Genomic DNA, 14,430 nt, shown 5'->3' on the forward strand with positions numbered 1-14,430 from the left:
TCACGCGATAAGTTTCTGACGCGAGTTCCCGTTGCCTTGCTGTCAGATTAGTGGTTCGAAAATGGCAAAAGTAGAATTGACGCCGCTTAGACCATGGGACGATTTCTTCCCCGGTTTGGACAGATTCGCCAAACCGGATACGAAAGATATGATCAGATGGAATAACAGAGTTGTTAGCAACTTGCTCTACTATCAAACTAATTATCTGGCAATGTCTGTTGGCGTTTTCCTTATTGTCGGGTAAGTAACGTTTGCATCTGCTTAATCGTGGAAGCGATCGGCTGTCTTTGCAAATGCATTTATATTTGAAATTTATCTCTGAAAAAGCACATTTTCAAGTTTGGTATCATGCGTTAAGTTTAATTGTGATGACAGCCCGATGAAAACTATCAATTTTCCCTAACTGTCGCCATTTCGGTAACGTGTGAGCTGCTTGGACGCTATCCCAGCTGACTTTGAAAAAGATCTCTTCAAAACAATAGAAAGAAATATATAATTTAGACTCCTGACCATAACGTGCATTTTGGAGTGGCTGAGTTGATTTTACAATTACTTTACCAACAGATGCTATAAAACGTTCTTAAACCTGGTGTTTCCGTTGGCACTCAGTAATTACTGGTGTAAACAACAGTCATATGATGCCAATATCGACAAAATGCACCCGGATTTACATAGTCTATGCAATGAAATAATCGGATCGATATTTAGCCTTTACAGATTTACAAAAAGCACACTCATCTGCCGAGTGTTTAATTTACTCTGCCCTCTTGAGTAGACAAACTATGGAATGTGTCTTTCAGAATTACGTAAATCTGTTTATCACAACTTCGAAACTAAAACCTCTATTATTATAATTTTGAAAAAGAGACGTCATTGAAGTTGTTGTAATTACTCACTCTTACCACTGGGGATCGCTAATGACCAAGTTAAACCAACCGATCTGAGTAACAGTATTCCTGTCCATACTGTATGTCCTGCAGGATAATGAACCCTGTGGGAATGTTCTCCTCCATGGCTGTGGTGTCAACAATTTTCTTGGGCTCAGTGTGGGCAGCAGATAGAAGCGCCTTGGGGAACTTCAAAAGCCAAAACCCCATAACTTTTGTCTTGGCTGTCGTGGTGGCCAGCAGCATCTTGTTAGCCTTTCTGGGGAGCTTCTTGGTGTTCATGACAGCGATCACTTTACCTATTGTCTGTAAGTTTTGCACACTACCAAATGAAAATTTCACAAAAAGCGAAAGTACATTTAACTGCTGTACATTAAATATAGTAAATTATACATTTTTTTTCACCCTATTCAAAATAATTAAAATGATTTTTAAATCTCATGTCACACTGGTTAGGAATCATGACATTAAATATTGCTATAGTGCAAGAAAGAAAGTATATAATTTTTTTCAAATTATTAAAGTATACCTGTGGTGCTGGGGAAACATTTATTTCTATCAAGAAAAAACTGCATCCAAATGTTTTCTGGTTTTACTGTGTGTATTAAAGTATGCTTATAAAAGCTGGGGAAATATTTGTTGAGACAACGCGCACACAGCCATTCTTGCCTGCAGGGGGCGCAAATGTGACACAAAGTTGTTGATAGCGCGTTATCTTGCTAGTCTGATGAATGATTTGGAAAATAATGACTGCCTCAGGATTGACTCAGTTTTTCCCAAGTCCATACTGAAGGATTGAAGCCAGTATTGACTTAAAAATTGCGTGGTTGGCCGAGTGTTCCAGAGTGAGCACTGATGGATTGACGTCAGTATTGACTAAGCAAAATCACAACTGAGTTTTCTAGTCAGTACTGATGGATTGAAATCAGAATCTGCAAAATTGTGTGACTCACTCAATTTTCCAGCGTCAATAACATCGAGCATTGACTTTGGAAAATTGCGAGACGAGCTCAGATTTGTCAGACTATGAGCAAAAATATGACTCATGTTGAATGGGAGCTGAATGAAAGGAAGATCCGCTATCAACATACCATGTCCCATCTCTGCCCTCTGCTGGCAAGTATGGCTGTCTACATGTTGTCTCAGCAAATAGGTTTCCCAAACTTCACTAAGCTTGTTTTAATGCCTTTGGATGCACTTTTTCTTGACAAACAATGTAAATGTTTCATTTCCAGCACTACAGTCCAGAAACACTTCAAATGAAACCAAAAAGTTAATCTTTTCCACATTCTGACCCCCATCAGTGATACTGGCCCATTCTTCTTTCCGCCTACGCAACATGAAGAATAAACTGGAGAATAAAATCGAGTACGCTGGCCTCAAGAGGTCGCCGATGGGCATCTTCCTGGAGACACTTGGTCAGCAAGAGGAGAACCTGCAAAGGATCCAGCAATTCCTGGAGGCCAAGTAAAGAAACGACCGGACTGAGGAAAGGACAACACACATCTGTTTACCAAAGTTAATTCTTTCCAAACCAGCCCGAACGAGTTTCCTAGTATTTGGAAGAGAAGCCAACATTATGCTTTTACCCACAGGGTATTCCACTCCTCTCCGACCACTCCCTAATTCTGAAATCTGTCTTGTATTACTCACAGACGTCAACCCGGCAGTTTTCTCCTCAAGTAAAACTTTTATTACAAGGGAAGAAAAATGCACGTGTCCATGTCCTTGCTGGGATACTCTAAAAGACAGCATTGTTTCTAATATTTAAAAGGTTTGCCTGGTGAATGTAACCAACTATTTTTTTTTTTTAAATAAAAGTACCTTCTTTGTTTGGAGCTGTGATGAATGGACTACATGAATCACGTCACTGTGTCAATGTTTGAAAGTCAGGACTTCAAAAGGGTTTGAGGTCTGAAGCCAAATCCATCGGTATTCCTGTTGCACCCCTCAGTCTTTAATCTCGACAGAGCCCTCTGGGTGACTGATTAGCTTAGTTGATGGGAATCGATGGGCTGCTCCACATTAGAGCGCAGAGCAGTGATCAGGCTGTGAATTCATATCATCCATCTCTAAATGTCAGTGGAGGTCCAGGTTAGCTTTTTTTTTTTTTTAACTAAAGATAATGTAGAGTGACACTGATAGCGCTAACTGTTTTGCAAGGTTACCTTGTTTATATTCAAATTTAAACATTAAAACATTTTTTTGTTCCTCATTCATAAAACAAAATGCAATCAATCCATTCAAACTATTCACTATTTATGTTTGTAAAATATACAAGTAAGCAGTTTTAGTATGTTATTTCTGTAAGTGAAAAATAAAACAATAAAACATTGTCATTATGTTCCAAACTGCATGCATGAGTGATTAATGTTGAACCCTATTTATAATCTAATTGGGCAGTCTTGTTCAAATTTGGTGGACATGGACATGGTGACTTTTGGGCTCAAGAGATTACCTGGATACCAAGAAATGTTTTAAAGTTCAGGAGGTGAAGATGAAAGACCTTTAGAAGTCCAAAGCATAACGGTCATTACAAAGAGAATAAATAGTAGGGATACAGCAGTTTCATCATTAAATACAATTCTGAATTTGAATCATCCGCGTTCATGTCTTCAGGTATTTCTGGAGCGGTGATCTCACAAAAGACTTGTGAAAAAAAAATTCATGGCTGTTTCACAATGTTGTAGCACCATCTCTTGGAAATTGAGGCCTCTGTCAGCGCCCGTGTGTCAAAATCCCCTCCTCAAATTCAAAAACCGCATTTGCCATCGCGTATTCCGCATTGCACATGCAGCATATCTATGGTATAGTCATCTTTCAAATTATTATAACATCACTTCCGGTACCTCTAGCGGTGGAAAGACTTATAACACCAACATCTCAAGCTTCAAAAAGTTCAGAAACACTCAAAATGTGTAATTAAAACTGTGTTTTTACTCACACTATGGTTGACAATGTTCTAGAGATTACATGTACTTCAAACCTTGTTAACAATGAAAATATGAATTTTAACAGACATCCCTGAGAAAACTTTGCTCACTGATAGTTGAAATGATTTTATGGGATGATTCACCAAATAGGTAGGTGTGACGTCCTCCATATTTTGCAACTAGCAAAAAGCGCTGCCGGCTATGAGCTCAAGTCAAATCATGTCTTAGACAGCACAGTGGAGGCTCTTGTTCTCTTTAGTACAGCTGCTCACCAGCTTCGCAGCACGTGCGCACACCCGACAGGTGTCCTACACACAACAGCGTAAACGACAGCATGGTATTGCACGGTATAACTCTTACTTTGAAACTATATATACTGTACTGCTTAGAGTATCAACAAAGGTCTTTCTAAAATATTTAGAAAATAAAGCAGTTTGGTAGTTATGGTTTGACACATATATGTATATATTAGGGATGGGATGAGGCACAAATCTATATTTGGGTATTTGATATCCAAAGCTTTATTTTGATGCACTGCCTGGCCTTCTCACCACATTCAGTAGCATATTCCACTGTGTATTCCATTGCTTTTGAGTTCCAACAAGAAAAAAACAAAATAGCTCTCGTGCAGTGCAGAAATCTGGCGTTTTAATCTTACAAGCTTTCATCGTACGAGATTTTGCACGATCCTTACTATATGACTGTTTGCAATGTAATAGATGAGGGGAAGCATAAGAAGGCCTTGTTTATGTAGCGGAGTGTCAGCTGGAACAGGCCGCCCGTGTCTGTGTGCAGCTGGTGTGAATCAGCGAGGGCCCAAAGACAGCTGGATAGCAAACGCTATCCCCGTCACTGCCTCTGGGTAAAGCCAGGGAGCCAGGATTGTGCGAGACCTCCCTCGAGCTCCGTTAAGAAGCATAACACTGGAGGGCACAACAAGCACGTCAAGCTGCTCAACCGTGTCAAGCAATTCACACTCGTCGCAGTTGAAAATGTGTGTCCGTTTGGGAGCGAAATGAGGTGAAAGGTTAGAATGAGAATGGGGCATGTGTATGGCAGCTTTCTGCCTTAAAGGGAGGGCTCGCTTCAATAAACACTAGCTTGTCATTGACTGGGAGGACAGAAGAAGTGGTTAATTCCCAAAGTGGGTGGGGCGAGATTTAAAGACTGGTTTGGTGGGTTCAGCGTCAAAGAACACACGGAACCAGCTTGGCAAAACAACAGTGTAAAAATACAACATAGATTTTGCACTGCGGCATAAAGACAAACCTTTTCACGTTTACATTTGATCATGATTGTAGTTAGGTGAGAGTTCAAAATGCATTTAAAAAGTAGCATTCATGCAAAAATCCTCTAAAGATAATTGTTACATTATGTAAATCTTTCAGAACAACAGCAAGTTCATGAATTTATTTTCAGTAGGCTATTAAATTTTATATATATATATATATATATATATATATATATATATATATATATATATATATATATATATATATATATATATATATATATACACACACATACATACATATTATACTGTTAAGTATATATAAATAATATACTATTTTTACACCGCACAATGGAAGTCATTAACTTAGATAATGATGGCTAAGCACCATTTAAAGTTTTTTTAAACCCAACAAAAATGCAAAAATGAATAAAAAATCTCACGGGAGCTATTTTGGAAACAGGTTGAGAACCACTTTATAGGTCAATCATTCAATGGAAGGTTGAAAAAGAGCAATGGCATGAGCTAATTTCCTTCTTTAAACAGCAAAAAATGCTGTTTCACCGATTTTCACAGTAAAACTAACACAAAGGGGTTAACGCGGATATAGTGAGCACCTCATTTTGCGTGTGGCACCACCACTAATTGTAAAGTTTCCAGGCCATTTAATTAACTGAACTGGATGAGCAGACATTCAATTAGCTGATTTAATGGCTTTAGATGTAATCCTGCATTCCTCCGTCCAAGTGGATTAGAGTTTTTTTGTGGATGCATCCTACCAAGCAAACAACGTATTCAAACAAAATTTGATTTGTTTTATTCAAACAAGTGAAATTATACAAAATCCTAAGAACCAGCTTAACAACTTTTGCTTTTTTTTGCTATATATTACATGCGTTTCAAATTTGTAAGATACTCTACAAACAACCAGTGTATTCACAATAAAAACATGTTAAAATTCTCATCTGAGAAGTCAGGAGCACCGGTCCATGAGTTCCAGCATGGATGTAAAAGAGCCATTTTTCTTTTTTTTTTTGTTGTTTTGTTAATTTGTTCCCTTCGAAATCCATGATTAGTGTAATAGTGTGGCAGTAACTTTTGTTAAGCTTCTTGGGAGTAATACTGGTGTTAAAAAAACAAAACAAAAAAAAAACACACAAGAAGACATGTGACTCGGTTGTACTCGAAAGTAAAAAAAATATATAGACTTTACCAACGTCACAATCACATAGAAAGCAGTGTGCTGGTGAGAAGCGTTCCAAAAAATCCTCGTACATGATCTGCTGGCTGCACAGTGTTCCAGAAAAAAGACTTTTTTTTGTCCGCTTTTCTCTAAATGACTTCCTTCATTTTTGATCGGGGTATAGTAACGATCCTTTTCTGGTCCTTCATGGTTACGTGTAGGCAAGTGGCGTTGTTCATTGCGGCTCAGTTTGGCCTTCAGACACACAAGTTCAAAGTTTCAAGAGCGAAACTTGGTACTTACATGGTACGGTTCCATTGCACACGTGCGGTCCCCATAAGCAAAAGGTCCGTTTTGTGCGTTTATATTCCTTCATTCTTTGGATCCCCTTGCTCAGAAAAACAGGTTAAGTGCAGTCGAAGGCACGGGGACAACTTGCCTATGACAGGCAGCTCATACTATCGTTCCCGAATTGGAGTCTTCGTGCCAGTGTATCCCATCCTGCGGGTCCAAGATTGTTGGCTTTTGGTTGCTCATGTCCATTTGGTTGACGTCTATGTAGGATCTGAAATTGGGGGGAAAAAATAGAAGCAATTAAGACTGGTGCGGCTATTTCCGTGAATCGAGGCGGCGCTTTCACACGTGTGTAGAAAACCAAAGCGTTTCATCTTCTCATTATCCCCGTCTGATGTTTTACCGAATGTTTGAAGTCAAACAATGAATCGGTAAAAATTTGGGGTCATTGTGTTTCAAAGTAAAAGCAACTCAAGTAACTTGACTGAACATTTTCTATCGGGAGGTTGAAATTCTGAGTGTTCTGGTAATTTTAGGCTTTTAAATTATAATCGATCATATGAAAAAATTACTTTGATAATTATTTAGACACCTTAATAATCAAAAGCAATTATTTTGACAATTAAAGGGCGACTCCAGGGAAGAACCATCCACATTTGACTCCATACATTGTTTACCCGCTCTCTGTTTTGAGCATAGTACACTTGAGATAAGAAAAATTCCCACGCAGTAAATGAGCATATAGCACAGACACCACACACAGCAATGAAATCCAACAATGCACAGGGGCCACGTTCTCACTCTGCCACATGAGTGCTCCCTCGCCACGAAAACACACCCAGAAGTTCACATTATTGTCCCTCGTCTTTTCTGTCGTGACTTATACTCTCGGGACAAGGGGTCGAATTTCCTGGCTGGTATAGGTACGCCATTCACAGGGCCGACAACTCGGCCGCGGAAATTGCACGAGTGGGCGAAAGGATGAATGGCATCATGTGGGCAGGGGAGCTCGCAGAGGAACGTGACCGCTGGATGACGATTACAGTGAAAAAAAAAACAGGGCATGTTTTGTGACAAAGCCGTGTGATGACCTTCTCGTGCGTGACACTGAGCACACAGTCAACATCTCAGGTGCAAAGTTGGCTTGACTACATTGGCAAATACGCAAGCTCCGCCCGTGGCCGTCTACTTACTAGGAGCTACCTTTAGCAAGGAGCGTGTTTCTGGGCCTGTGCCCCACCTCCGTGGAGCTGGACATCGCCAGCTTGCCTTGCCAGCCAGGGGAGAAGCGAGAGGAGGGAAGGCAGGATGGGGAAAAGGAAAACACGCAGTGTCCCCGGCCATCAGGCCTGTGTCAAGAAATGGTGAAATGCTGTCAAGAGCGACATCTACATCAAAGAGAGCTCTCTCAGTAACGCTGAGAGATACGGCCAATTTTTTCAATTATTCGGAACAATTATTTCGATCGATTTCTATAGTGATCGATCAAGAACTTTTTTCTCATGATTTGAGCCCTGCGGCTTATAGTCCAGTGCGGCTTATCTGCGGGGTTTTTTTTTTTTTTTGGCTGGCCACCAGGAGGCAGTCCAATAGTAAAACAAATGTGTGTATCTTATCTGTCATTGTTGACAGAGATAACAATAAGGGGCAAACTTGAACACTTACGGGGATCAAGACGAGGAAAAAAGTAGCAAAACAACAGACTTGGAGACTTGACTTCTCTCTCACGCCATCAGAGTCAACTGCCCGCAACTCCATGGGGTTTTTACTAGACACGCCCACACACAGGTGGCTCACATCAGCATAATGACATTGCATGATTACCTCAACATTTAAACGAAAATATCTTGCCCAAGTGTCCATAAAATAAAAACGTAGATTGTTACAAATTAGAGAGCATCAGTCATTTTGTGGAACTACTATGAATTATAGCTGAAAAAATGCAAACTAATGGCTGTGTTCGAAAAGCGTTTTAAAAATATAGTACTAAAAAGATAAAACTGGTGTATGAATCTGTATCCTTTTTAACATTAAAAAAAGAAAAAAAAACTAATCACCTTTCAACAACTGTTACTTTACAGGATTTATGTGAATTATAGCTTAGTCTAAAACAGAAAAAAAATAACCAGCTGCATCAAAGTACCTAAATCCCCTTAAAAAAATCGGTGCCAATTTCAGTCGTCAAAAGTTAATATTTTGCCTATAATCAATATGATAACTCTATTATTTCACTTACAATTAATACCTTTATAAACACATTTTTCTACTTGCTGTCGATGGAAAATGATATCACCCATGCTTCAAGGCTCAGGTTATGTGTAATCCTGGCTCACTTGTTCATATCGTATCACATCACATTCATATCACATTCATAAACTGAACCCTGATTGGTTGGTTGTTACCTGGGCCTTATAGCACATGTGATGTCAATTTCAGTTGACAGAATAAAAATAGTGTGTGTCATAGTAAGAAACACAACCGGGATAAAATATGAGTTTTAAGCAATGGGTCGAAAAGGAATTGGCTCGCCTTTATGCAACAGCGCTTGTTTTAAAATGCTCTATAAATAGAATCAGAGTTGTAACCCCGGAAATTAACTGTTACATCAAATAAAAGAATGTCAATACTTGGGATGGGAACCACAAAACAATTTTATACCATCGATTTCATGGGCTATGCTCAAATCAAGGTGTTAAAATGTTGCAGTTAATATTGAGAAGAGGAGGACCAGGGAGTGGCTTTTGTGATGAAGAGAAACATTTCGCTTGTTACCTGCTGTGGGCGGAGCGATTGAAGGGAGCTGTCGTGTAGGAATACGTCTGCGGCATCTGCTTGGGCATGTCACAATCCACCCGCCCATGACCACTGATGTGGCCGTGCCAGTTTCCGTTGGAGGAGGCTGAGAAGATTGGACGACGTCAAAAGTTAAAAGTGAACAACCTTGCATGCCAACATAGGATTAGCCGATTGCCCTAGCTCGAAGACTCGTCTAACCTGATGAGTAGGAAAGGCTTCTGTTATTGTAGCTGAAGGGCGCAGGCATTGTTTGGTAGCTCAGGCTCTGTTGGGATCCTTGGTCGTAGTCGTAGCTGTACGCGGCCTGCTTGTAGGCGGTGTTGCGATGGTACCAGCCAATCAGGTGCTCGGCCACGACGGCCTTCTGATAGTTCTTGGATATCTGCTCTTCGCCGCGGGGAGCCGGCCGGTTCCTGGGCGGCCGAAGCGTGGCGTACAGGTTCCGCGACGCGCCGTCTGGCTCGTCGTTGCCGTAGCGACCGCGCACATTTTGGCCGCGATAGGCTGCGTTGGTGGAACGGTATGACGGATTGACGCTGTAGTGTCCCTCCGTTTCGTTGTCGTACATATAGACGCCGTTGGAGTAAGGCTCGGCTTCCGTATGGTTGGGATATCCCGTGATGTAGAAGGCGGTGGTGGTGGGTCGGTTGCGGGGCTGGTAGGCGTAACAGTGCGTCTCGGGCTGAGCCAGGTTGGGCATGCTGCCCGTGTTGGCGTAAACATCTTTCCTGTGGCGGCCGCGCACTCGCCGTCGGTGGTTGGGGTTACCGGGGACCGCGTACTCCACGCTGGATTGGCTGGTGTAGGACGAGCCGTCGTCGAGCACCTCGGTGCTGTTGCTGCGTCGGCTTGGCGAAAAGTTCAACGCGGGCACGCGAGCTTCGGGCTCCGTCGCAAACTTCGACTGGGACTCCAGGCTCCCGCTGCGGTGGCGGAAAAGCTGCGGCGCGTCCTCTGATCTGGAAGTGGCACAAGCAAATCAATACAAACTAGCCTAGCAAGTAACGGTTAAAACCACATCATCCTTCTCGCTATGTATGTAATATCAACAGCGGCCAGAGGTGACGCCAAAAAAAAACAAACAACAAAGATGATATGAAGGAATCCGAAGATGACGTACTTGAGCTGAGTACTACTGTAGGCATTGCGTGTGAGCATCGGAGTGGGAGGCATACTGCGGGCGTCACGTTGTTGTCTGGAAGCTGATTTGTATGGACTGTTGTGGCTTAATAAGGCATCACGGTGACTGTGGTGGTGCGGCTCCTGGATTTGACTGTAAATTAACCTGGAACACAGATAAAATGTATATTTCTCTTCTACATACATATAATTTTGTCTTTTCAGGCTGGCCAACAGGAGGAAAACAAAAACACTGCACCGTCGTCCTAAATGCAGCATTTAAGTCAGACCGCCTGAAATTAGTCTGCAAGACAGCAACAAGAGGCTAACTGCGATGCAATGCCACGCCAATGTTTCGCCTCTCCTCTCTGCTCCCATATGGGGATTGTTGGTTGCACCCTCACAGGCATCGACACGCTCTTTTCATTCTATTTTTAAAACGGGTGTTATTTGGGCTGACAAGGGGTGGGGGGGACTTTTCGAAGCAGGGAAAAGGCAATTGGCAGGAATGCAGATCTGGAACCACTTCACAGGTCTGGACAAGCGCCACACGGCAAAAGCAGCAAAAGTGCAAGTATTAATATCATGTACGGCTGCTGCAACTAGCAAGTATTTTATTTTAATAATCGATTTAGCTGTCAATTGATTTCTGAATCTGATTTTTTAAAACATACTAATTTTCATTCCTTTATTAAAATAATTCCATTTTTTTTAAATCGACAAAGTGGAAAATGCACTAACGTTGCTGGATTGTTCTGTTATGTCAGAAAATCGTCAAAAATGTTGACCACTGTCTTCCAAACTAAAAGGGAGTGTTTGCAAATGTCTTGTTCTGATTCAACGCAGTCTGCCTTCATTTTCTGATGAAAAGCTGAAATTCTGAGCATTTGGACAGTTATAGGTCTTTAAAAAATTAACTGATTCTGAAAAATACTAGTTGATTATTTCACTAATTAATTAGTTGTCTATTGATTGATCATTTCACTTCTAATATCTCGTATACCACAGGTGACAAGGCAGATTATATATACATATGATGGATCGATTATTGGCGTTGATTTTCAGTATTTTGTGGAATATTGGCCTTTTTTAAAAAATCTGTATCTGGCAAAATATAAATACATGTAAAACTGAGTTGATTAACTTAAGTGATTCATTTAAATTTGCTGGCAATTCAATAAAAGCATCATCTATATCTTTTTTTGTTTTTTTCTCTCTGACATACCTGTTGTCAGTGTGCTGGTCACTAGCCGAAGCTCGTCTCTCGTCGCTGCAGTGGATGCGGAGTGTGTCCGCATGATGGGGTCTTGGGGAGTACTGGACCGAACTTGAGCGCTGTCTGTGGGAGTTGAGCTCGTCATCTGGGAGGTGAAAAAGGCTTGCTTGAATCCCATGTGGACTCCGGAAATAGGCGCACAAAGCCTGTGTGAACTCCGACTAAAATGGGTCATACCTTCATCCAGGTTGAAGCTGTCAGACAGAGAGCTGAGTTCCGATGGATTGGCATCATCTAAAAATTGGAAAAAGAATGAGTTCAAAAATGAGGGTCCAATGCTTTAGTATTAACAAAAAGTACACCATTGTCTTCAAAGTTTTTTTATGCTACCTGCTAAAACCAAAGAAGCTCTTTGGGTGGGTTTCTTTCCATTCTTGATTCTATAAGCGTTGATCTCGCCTTCAATCTCCTCCAGTTTTCTCATTGCGTCCAGACAGTTATTTTTTCTCTTTTTCTTCACTGTCTTGCTAAGATCCAGCTCGTTTGTTAACTTGATGGCTGCTTCCACAATCTTCTGCTGCAAGGCAAATCTGCTTTCCAGATTCCTCAAATAAGGGTCCTAAAGGAAAATAAACAAGTTAGAAATGTCCCTAAAATAGGATTGCGTATCCTCCAGGGACCAGCATAGTCATTTGTGTCTACTGTAGTAGACATTTATTTTTCACAATAAGTCCTAGTGTCCTCAATAAAGGACACTAATTATGTCCCGTGTTTGGGTGCAATGCAATACACTTTGCTATCTTGATGAGAAAAAAAGTGGACACAATGATGGAGACAAATTAATATAATATTCATATAGACAGTCAGGCCGAAGGAAATGCATTTTTTCATCCTTTTCAGATTGCCTGAACTTGAATTTCTGTAACAGCTATCTGTGAAATGCCATCCAGTGGGGATGACACGCAGCTATGCTTGCAGTTGTTTTAGCACAGCAATGCAATGTACTGACTATAGAAATGATACTGCGTAATAACCAAGGTGTCATCTTGCGCTGTCGTAATGTAAAACCCGACAGGAGAACCAACAACATATTTTTGGCTGAGAAAAAAAAAATACTGCTTACTGATCAATCAGCTAATTCATTTTGAAAATTATAATGGATGAAATAGCATCTATTTATTTTTAATCCTTTCAATTGGTGTCAATTATATGCAGATTTTCACCTTTCACAGATTGCTTGGTATCCATTTTCCGCAAGTAACCGGTTAACAAAATATTGCCTTGAAAAAAATCTTTCCAGTCGGTTTCCCAGAATGCATTGTTTGATGCAATTAATCAAGTTATAAGGGCATTAATTATTGTCATACGTGTTGGAAATGCTAGTGGTTGAACATGTGTCATTTTAATCATATTTATGCTTTTTTTATGTTGCACTATGTACGGTTTATTTTTAACTGGTGTTAAAACTTTAGGTTGTGTGTAAAGTAATGATATCCAGGTCGATTCTTTGCACAACCTTCTCGCATTACTCAATCATTGCTCGCATGTTTAAAGATTTGCTTTGTTTTAATGAAAAGGCCACAGAATAACCTTATCAACAAAATTCATGATATATACTAAAGAAAACAAGGTTACGGTGTGTATTTATATGTATTGAATAATGACTACTGTAAACGGTTAAAGTACATAAAAATTTAAATATTTAGCAAATATCAACCATTATTTTTGGCTGATGTTTGACGGGTCATAATTGGCAGATTTAACTGGCTAGCCGATTAATTGGTCGGGCCCTACTTCAAAGCCACACCACCTGCAAAAGAAAGAGCCTTTTCTGTCTCACCTCGTGATAGGGGAAAAGGTCATCAAGCTTGAACGCTGTCCCGACACGCTTTCGAACTTGAGGGGTCTTTTCGCCACTGACCAAGGGATACTCTTTAGGTAATCTGCCCGTAATTTCCTGAAAATCACAACAATCGAGTTACCTTCCAATTCGCATGCTTTACAGTAAGGGTCAACTTGTGGTCGACCCCTACTTTACAGGATTCGGGAGGAAAAAATAGATTACCGCTTCTCGCAGACAGATCTTTTTGAGTTCCTCAAGTTTCTGCGTCAGTTTGTCTTGAAGTTTTTTCTCTTTTGTTTTTAATTCTGTAATCTTCTGTTTCGCCTGCTCCTCAGCAACGTCGGAATCAGCAGAACCTGTCAGTACATGTAGAGGTAACTTAGGAGTTGATGAGCACCCGAGAGCAGTTAGAGATGAAGCTGTGACGTACCGGCTGAGATGAGGCTCCCGCTGCTCGCCATGATAAGCTGATCTTTGCCTTCAGGAAATTTACTGATGCGCTGCGTGCTGATCTCTGTCAGATCCATGGCAATGTCTCCTGAGCTTCTTGCTGTCGTCATGTTTGACTGCGCGGAGAAAATTGTTATATTTAAGTAGGATGGCAGGGTTGAAATTAAAACGTAGGGATTGAGAGCATGTCATTTTAATAATGTCCTAAAATAGGCCTGTCCTATTTGAATGCTGGGTAAATCCACTGCTCTCATCAATCAGGTTAGTCAATCTATTTTTAACTCAACACATGCGTCATCTGCCCTTGAGAGTCAAAATAAGGTTTCTACAAATTTACGAATTTCCCCTGCTTTTCCGAACCCACATTTTCAAACTTTACCTTTTAAATCAGATTTCATAGTTGTGTATAAATCCGGCTAAAAGCTACAAAACCTCCTTTGACTGCAGCAATACTTGCTGTGTACCTTTGCTGCAAAAG

General features: G+C 40.7%; 2 protein-coding genes across 7 annotated transcripts in view; one reads left to right on the forward strand and one right to left on the reverse strand.

Moving 5' to 3' along the window:
* Window positions 1–26: 26 nt before the first annotated feature.
* On the forward strand, window positions 27–2,725 carry arl6ip5a (ARF like GTPase 6 interacting protein 5a). Its single transcript, XM_088423275.1, has 3 exons — window positions 27–240; window positions 981–1,195; window positions 2,192–2,725. The coding sequence occupies exons 1-3, from the start codon at window positions 62–64 to the stop codon at window positions 2,356–2,358; spliced, it is 561 nt and encodes a 186-aa protein (XP_088279401.1). The 5' UTR covers window positions 27–61; the 3' UTR covers window positions 2,359–2,725.
* A 3,120-nt stretch (window positions 2,726–5,845) lies between these two features.
* Window positions 5,846–14,430, reverse strand: part of frmd4ba (FERM domain containing 4Ba) — a 37,748-nt gene continuing 29,163 nt past the window's right edge. For 4 of the 6 annotated variants that reach the window (XM_088423866.1, XM_088423860.1, XM_088423864.1 and 1 more), the window contains exons 14-24: window positions 13,933–14,068; window positions 13,725–13,858; window positions 13,500–13,616; window positions 12,050–12,278; window positions 11,897–11,953; window positions 11,669–11,804; window positions 10,445–10,609; window positions 9,523–10,283; window positions 9,301–9,427; window positions 7,722–7,877; window positions 5,846–6,799 (exon numbers count right to left, since the gene is read on the reverse strand). In XM_088423866.1, coding sequence (XP_088279992.1) covers window position 6,799; window positions 7,722–7,877; window positions 9,301–9,427; window positions 9,523–10,283; window positions 10,445–10,609; window positions 11,669–11,804; window positions 11,897–11,953; window positions 12,050–12,278; window positions 13,500–13,616; window positions 13,725–13,858; window positions 13,933–14,068 — 2,019 coding nt within the window. In that variant the 3' untranslated portion in view covers window positions 5,846–6,798. The remainder of the gene's footprint in view (window positions 6,800–7,721; window positions 7,878–9,300; window positions 9,428–9,522; window positions 10,284–10,444; window positions 10,610–11,668; window positions 11,805–11,896; window positions 11,954–12,049; window positions 12,279–13,499; window positions 13,617–13,724; window positions 13,859–13,932; window positions 14,069–14,430) is intronic. The other 2 variants (XM_088423861.1, XM_088423863.1) reach the window with 2 other exon arrangements.

Source organism: Hippichthys cyanospilos, chromosome 9 (genome assembly GCF_059441005.1).
Source record: "Hippichthys cyanospilos isolate Australia breed blue-spotted pipefish chromosome 9, RoL_Hcya_1.0, whole genome shotgun sequence".
Classification (NCBI taxonomy): domain Eukaryota; kingdom Metazoa; phylum Chordata; class Actinopteri; order Syngnathiformes; family Syngnathidae; genus Hippichthys; species Hippichthys cyanospilos.

What these genes read in the sequence shown, in the direction of transcription:
- arl6ip5a (XM_088423275.1), top strand. Translation starts at nt 62, where the DNA reads ATGGCAAAAGTAGAATTGACGCCGCTTAGACCATGGGACGATTTCTTC. An exon ending in GGCGTTTTCCTTATTGTCGG is followed by an intron (nt 241 to 980) that starts GTAAGTAACGTT and finishes TATGTCCTGCAG; the next exon opens with GATAATGAACCCTGTGGGAA. An exon ending in GATCACTTTACCTATTGTCT is followed by an intron (nt 1,196 to 2,191) that starts GTAAGTTTTGCA and finishes GACCCCCATCAG; the next exon opens with TGATACTGGCCCATTCTTCT.